Genomic DNA, 7,629 nt, shown 5'->3' on the forward strand with positions numbered 1-7,629 from the left:
AGGCTAATCGATAAGCAACAGGCCCAATTCTTTCCACTATCTCATACGGCCCAATAAAGCGCGAACTTAATTTTCCCTTCCGACCAAATCTCAAAATTTTCTTCCACGGCGATACTTTGAGGAATACCTTATCACCAACGGAATATTCAATGTCTCGTCGTTTCAAGTCTGCGTAAGATTTCTGTCTGTCGAAAGCGGCTTTCAGTCTATCTTTAATCTTTTTAACTGTTTCTTCTGTCTCTTGAATCAATTCCGGCCCAATCACTTTTCTTTCTCTTAATTCTGTCCAACATATTGGTGATCGACACCTTCGACCATAAAGTGCTTCATACGGAGCCATTTGAATACTAGATTGGAAACTATTATTATAAACAAACTCGGCCAATGGTAAATAACATTCCCAACCTGATTCAAAATCAATGACACAAGCTCGAAGCATATCTTCTAATATCTGAATTACTCGTTTAGATTGTCCATCAGTTTGAGGATGAAAAGCTGTACTGAAACTAAGTCGAGTACCCAATGATTCATGCAGTTGCTTCCAAAATCTCGAAGTGAATCGAGGATCTCTGTCTGAAATTATTGATACCGGAATACCATGTAATCTAACAATTTCTCGAATATAAACCTCGGCAAGCTTCTGTAATGACCAGTCGGTTCTAACTGCTATAAAATGAGCTGATTTTGTGAGTCGATCAACAATCACCCAAATAACATTCTTTTTACTCACTGACAATGGCAACCCCGTAACAAAATCCATGGTAATGCGATCCCATTTCCACTCGGGAATAGTAATAGGCTGTAACAGGCCTGTTGGTACCTGATGTTCTGCTTTTACCCGCTGACAAGTCAAGCATTTACTGACATATTCAACTATATCTTTCTTCATTCCTGGCCACCAATACAGTTCTCGTAGATCACGATACATCTTCGTTCCTCCTAGGTGCAAAGCAAAAATACTATCATGTGCTTCTCGGAGAATCAATTCTTTAATCTCAGAAGTAGATGGAACACAAATTCGATTCCGAAATCTCAAACAATCATGCTCGTCAATACTAAAATTTCTACCGCACCATACTGTACCATTTATCTTTTCTTCATCAACTTTTCATCTTTTAACTGTGCTGCTCTGATTTGATCAAACATCACCGGCTTGACTCTTAACTCAGCTAACAAACTTCCATCATCCTTAATACTAAGTCGAGCGAACATTACCCGTAATTCAACCGCTGCTTTTCTACTCAATGCATCTGCTACCACATTTGCCTTCCCTGGATGATAATCTATAACACAATCATAATCTTTCAGAAGTTCAATCCACCGTCTCTGTCTCAGATTCAACTCCTTTTGTGACAGAAGATATTTAAGACTTTTATGATCAGTGTAAATATAACATTTCTCACCATACAAGTAATGTCTCCAAATCTTCAATGCAAAGATTACAGTAGCTAACTCTAAATCGTGTGTCGGGTAGTTGCGTTCATGTGACTTCAACTGTCGAGATGCATAAGCTATTACTTTTCCTTCTTGCATCAATACACAACCCAAACCATTCAAAGAAGCATCACTGTACACTATGAAATCTTTCCCTGATTCTGGTAAAGTTAAAACTGGTGCCTCTGTTAACATTTGTTTCAATGTTTCAAAGCTCCTCTGACACTGATCATCCCAGATAAATGGAACATTCTTCTGTAGTAATTTGGTCATCGGCAAAGCTATCTTCGAAAACCCATTTACAAATCTTCTGTAATACCCAGCCAAACCAAGAAAACTGCGTACCTCTGATACATTCTTTGGTGCCTTCCATTGAACAATTGCCTCGATCTTCTTCGGATCAACTCTAATCCCATCCGCAGATACAACATGTCCCAAGAATACTACCTCTGATAACCAGAATTCACATTTACTTAGTTTCCCGTACAACTGTTTTTCTCGCAGAATCTGTAGCACGGTTCTGAGATGCTGATCATGCTCTGACTCTGACTTTGAATAAACCAATATGTCATCAATAAAAACCACCACAAACTGATCTAAATACGGCTGAAAAATACGATTCATCAGATCCATAAAAGCAGCTGGAGCATTAGTCAACCCGAACGGCATCACAAAAAATTCATAATGACCATATCGAGTACGAAATGCAGTCTTCGGAACATCACTTTCTTTTACCTTCAGCTGATAATACCCAGATCTTAAGTCAATCTTTGAAAATACTGAAGCTCCTTTTAGCTGATCAAATAAATCATCTATACGGGGTAACGGATACCGGTTCTTGATCGTCACTTTGTTTAACTGCCGGTAATCAATACAAAGCCGCATCGATCCATCTTTCTTTTTAACAAACAATACTGGAGCTCCCCAAGGTGAAATGCTCGGTCTAATAAATCCACGATCTAACAAGTCCTGTAACTGCACTTTCAACTCTTTCAACTCAGTGGGCGACATTCGATACGGTGGTATAGAGATTGGTGCTGTACCCGGATACACTTCTATAGCAAATTCAACCTCTCTGTCAGGTGGTAAACTCGGTAGCTCTTCAGGAAATACATCTGGAAACTCACATACGGTTCTAATCTTACTGCACTGACTACCAACCAAATCAGAATTAATAACATAGGCTAAATACGCTGTACAACCCCGCTGAAGCAATTTATTAGCCTTTATCACCGAAATAATACGTGCCGGCCCATTAGTACGGATACCATTTACCTCAATTCTGTCCCCGTCTTCTGTCTGAATACTAAACTTCTTTTATAACAATCCAATACCACTCCGTGATCAGCCAACCAATCCATCCCCAGTATTATATCAAAATCTCCAAATGGCATAATCAACAGGTCAATAGGAAAAGTTTTATTTTGTATAATTAACGGGCATCTCGGACAGACCTGATTCACTAATACTGTTTGCCCCAACGGACTCGACACTTTTACAGTCACTCTAGATATTTCAGAATTAAATTTTCCCAATTCAACTAATTTTGAATTTATATAAGAATGTGAAGATCCGGGATCAATTAAAGCATAAACAGTCTCAGAATATAGTAAGAATATACCTGTTACTACATCGTGGGCGTCACCTTCTTCCCGTGTTCTGACCACATAAGCTCTGGCAGGTACTTTAGCCTCAGACTGCTGAGTAGCAATATCACTACTTCTCCTAATACTTCCTCCCCTTGAAACCGAACCACCTCTTCCTAACCCTCTGCCTCTAGCTGTAGATACCGATCTCTGTGATGTCACGGGTACAGTACTATCAACTTTCGGACAGTCTCTGATGAAATGGTCTGTAGAACCACATCGAAAACAACCTCTAGTTAATTTCCAACATTCCCCTCTGTGTTTCTTTCCGCAGTGTTGGCAGTCTGGAATATCTATTTCTCGGGAAGGACCTCTCACACTGCCAGTAGATATCATCGTCTGTTTTCCCCTACTTCTACCACCTCTGTCTGACCTGAAACTGGATCTCCAACCACTTTGGAATTCCTTTAGTCTTTTCGGCTGAGGATTCGAACTGGTTGTTCCTGTACGCTTCCCGGTTGGTCTAACAACTTCAATCTTTTATCGAGGCCCAAAACTTGTTTTACCATTTTAGCCCGCTCAATCAAATCTACTAACTCAGTGATCCGATGAGATACTAATTGTACCTTGATTTCGTCTCGCAAACCCCGTAAAAATCTTTTACAACTATCAGCTTCTGTCGGGATAAACTCGGAGGCATATCTGCTGAGTCTCGAGAATTCCCTCTCATAATCTATTACTGACATATCACCCTGTTGTAGCAACAAAAACTCTTGTTTCTTGTCTTCAATATACATCTCTCCGATATATTTCTTTTGAAACTCCTTCTGAAATAGATCCCACGTTATCTGACTCTCTGGTAAATGTCGAACCACGGATTCCCACCATAGATAAACCTCCCCATGTAACAACGATACGGCACAGATTAAACACTCTCGGGGGGTACAATCCAATTGCTGCAAAATTCTTTTAGTCGACTCCATCCAATTTTCAGCTGTGGATGGATCAACTCCTTTTAGACCCATAAATTCAGTGGCACCATATTTCCTCAGTTCCTTTATCGGAGCCAGTCTAACAGTAGGTACTGAAGTCGTAACAGGAGTAGTTCCTGCTACTCTTTGTAATGCATCAGCTATAATTCTCAGTAATTGGGATTCATCTCTATCTCTGACATTTTCTCGTTCTACATTAGAAGGTTGGTTGCCTAACGGATTCACACTCGGTGCAACAGATTCTATTTCATCTAATTCTCTATCTTCAGTATACATTCTTTCATCAGTATCATTTATTCTTTCTTCAGACATCTTTAATCTATAAAACAAAACACACAAATAGGTCAGCATCCAAAAAAAATCTCGACTCAGTTTGACTCGACAGTGGCATGTACATCTAGACTCAATTCCAAGCCCGATTTAGGCCGAGAATCGGCTAAACCTGATAGCTCTGATACCACAAAATGTAACACCCCTTAACCCCGAACCGTCGCCGGAACAGAATTACGAGGCATTACCGGACGTATCGAACGATTTACAACAATTCTTAAATAAATAACCAATATATTAAAATAATTCATAAAATTTATTAGTTTGTTTACCAAATGACTTCATTTTTTTTATAAAATTTCGGCAGCATTTCTGCTTATTTTTACATAAAACCCCCTGCAAATTAAAACCATATAGTTCCCAAATATCACCAATTCAACCAATTCATTTCACATTCACATTTTCTATTCTAAATACTTCTAATCAAACTCAATCTACACAATATCAATTTAAAATTTAACAATGTACTAATTAGATAAAATAGATAGACTTCTTTCATTAAAATCCATAAACTTTTAACACTAACATTTTTAACCATTGTATAATAAAACATAATAACCTTTATACACAATCTATGTACATGCCACCTTTACCAAAGGAAAAATACATCACCAAGTTTTGCCGAAGCCGGGATTAATCTGGATGCTGAACCGGGACCTTTGACTTCTATCGACCTGCGCACGGAAACAACCGTACGCTGAGTAATTCATACTCAGTGGTATTACCATAATTCAAATTATAACAATAATGTACATGTAATGCATAAATCGTATATACAATTTAAATTCAATATTTCAACAATAGCAAATCATCAACCAATATCGTATATCCACAATTTGAGTTTGAATAAATCACGAACCTTAGGTTCATTTCTCAATCTCATTTCACATTTCAATTCACAATTCAACTTTTTCATATCATTTCAATAGCTCGTTTGACCAACTCGTTCGGTTTATCATTTCATCATTTACCCTATTAACAAAACTCGGACTTTGGCGGATACACGGATCCAACCAAACACACCAGAATGGCACCCAGTGCCTCATCGGATAGTTCGAAGCAATAGTTGACACCCAGTGTCTCATCGGCAAAGCCGAAGAAAGTTGGTACCCAGTACCTCATCGAATCTATCCGAAGAAATATAGTGACACCCAGTGTCTCATCGACTCGAGGTCGAAGTATCCCTGAACTCTTCCAATCCTATGGCATGCCAACTATATCCGACTCAGCCCGACTAGTTAATAGGGTATTTAAATCACATATATTCTCAATTCAATTACAATTTTTCACATTTTCAATTCAATCATTTTTCCACCTTTCAATCAATAATTATTTCACAACTTCACACATTTTCACAACTCAATACATTTCCATACAATTTAATACCATTCACAATTCGATTCAAATTCATTTCCCGCTTTCAATCAACAAACAATTCAAATATTATTTCACATCAACTATTCAATTTAATTCCCACTCATAATAATAACAATAATACTAATAATAATACTAATACTAATATTAATACTTACCTCACATTTCATTTACTAGACACATAAATTAAAATTTAACATTTAAAAATAAATAATTTGAATTATAGTAATACAAACCGTTATTCTCCCGTTTTAGTCCTCGATAACTTTCTCCTTTCCTTTTGACGCCGATGCCTCGGGTTCTTTGTTAGCTACGAAAATAATAATAATTTGTAATATTAATTACAGCACTAATTATAATTATAATAAATAATTGAATTTCTATTCAATTTCTTCCTAATTCTCAATTTAATCCTAACTAAATTCACTTACTTTCCTAATTCAATTCACACTCTATTTCTATTCAAATTTCATCCAAACTAAAATTTAACTATCAAAATTTCAGCATATTTTGCTAATTTCGAATTTCCCTCAATTTAGTCCCTAAAACATAAAACTTATAGTTTCTTTTACAATTTAATCCCTTTTCAATTCTAACTTAAAATTCCTTCAAGTTAATCCCTAATTCATCTCTTTTGTTCAACATAAACTATACTTGAAAACCTATGAACTTACAAAATATCAACTTAATTCCATCAAAACTTTGTTTTAAAGCTTTTAGAACATTAGAATTAAGAGAAAAGGGCTAATTTGACTTACCAATTTAAATTTCAAGCTTCAAAAACCCTATTTTCCCTTTTTTCTTCTTTTTCTTCTTTCTCCCCTGTTTCTCCCCTGTTTCGTCTCTTCTATTCTGTTTCTTTCCTTTCTTTTGCTTTGTTTTTATTTCTTTTTATTTCATTTACTTTATATTATATTAATTAATTATAAGTATTACAAATGTATGTATTTTATTAGTACTCTTGCATTAATTCATCACATACACTTGTCTCAATCTAACTAATTTATCAATAAAAATCTCATAATATTATTATTTAATTAACAATTATCTTTTACTTAATTTTCAAGTAAATAAATAAATGTAATACACTTGTATTTTATTTTTACCACACACTTGGCAAAATCATAATTTATTATTACCCAAAAATCTTATACTAATTATTTAATTATTAAATATCTTTTAATTTAATAATAACTAATAACTAATAATAAATAATAAATATCTTATACTAATTAATAAGCAAATTAAATCTATAAACTACAAATATATACATACTTTAATTACACATGTATTACTTTATCATGTCTTTATTTTAATTTATTTAATAATAATAGTAATAATATATTTAATATTTTATAATTAATTGTCATAAAAATCTAAGATTTTTATGCACATTTGCCGCCTCATGTAATAAAATAGGCTTAATTACCTATTTGGTCCCTTATGATTTCTTTTAATCTATAATTATGCTTTCACTCTTTATTCAATTTAATCCTTTTTACTAATTACTCATAATTAAACTAAATTCACCTATCTAAAACTTAATTAAACACACAACTAGTCTCGTAAATATTTCTAATAATTATTTTCGGACTCAATTTACTAGGACGGAGGCCCGATATTATACTTTTTCGATGCCCATGAATTTTGGGTCATTACATACTCTCTGACTACAGTCCAACCTATTACCACCTCTGGCCTGACCATGGCCTCTCGGTGGCTGCTGAACCGCTCTTGGTGGTGGTGCAGTACCAGTACTCAGAGCTTGCATCTGATCGGACCTCCACAAACACTCTCTAATACGGTGCTTTAATGGACCACACCTCAAACAAGCTCCAGTTCTTTTCCAACACTCACTCTGATGGCGTCTACTGCAGTTAGTACACGGCGACTGTCCAGTAGTATTGATAGGC

General features: G+C 35.5%; 1 protein-coding gene across 1 annotated transcript; it reads right to left on the minus strand.

The window, feature by feature from the left end:
• Positions 1–1,086: 1,086 nt before the first annotated feature.
• LOC107938283 (uncharacterized) lies at positions 1,087–4,324 on the minus strand. The gene is made up of 4 exons (XM_041095348.1): positions 3,647–4,324; positions 2,889–3,557; positions 2,391–2,733; positions 1,087–2,162 (listed from the first exon to the last, which is right to left on the minus strand). The coding sequence occupies exons 1-4, from the start codon at positions 4,322–4,324 to the stop codon at positions 1,087–1,089; spliced, it is 2,766 nt and encodes a 921-aa protein (XP_040951282.1).
• Between the last annotated feature and the right edge of the window lie 3,305 nt (positions 4,325–7,629).

The sequence above is a fragment of the Gossypium hirsutum genome, chromosome A03 (assembly GCF_007990345.1).
Source record: "Gossypium hirsutum isolate 1008001.06 chromosome A03, Gossypium_hirsutum_v2.1, whole genome shotgun sequence".
NCBI classification, from domain to species: Eukaryota; Viridiplantae; Streptophyta; class Magnoliopsida; order Malvales; family Malvaceae; genus Gossypium; species Gossypium hirsutum.

Coding starts and splice junctions, on each gene's coding strand:
- LOC107938283 (XM_041095348.1), bottom strand. CDS start 4,324: ATGTCTGAAGAAAGAATAAATGATACTGATGAAAGAATGTATACTGAA. Junction 2,734..2,888: donor AAACAGTATTAGTGAATCAG/GTCTGTCCGAGA, acceptor TTTAGTATTCAG/ACAGAAGACGGGGACAGAAT. Junction 2,163..2,390: donor GTTACAGGACTTGTTAGATC/GTGGATTTATTA, acceptor TGAAGGTAAAAG/AAAGTGATGTTCCGAAGACT.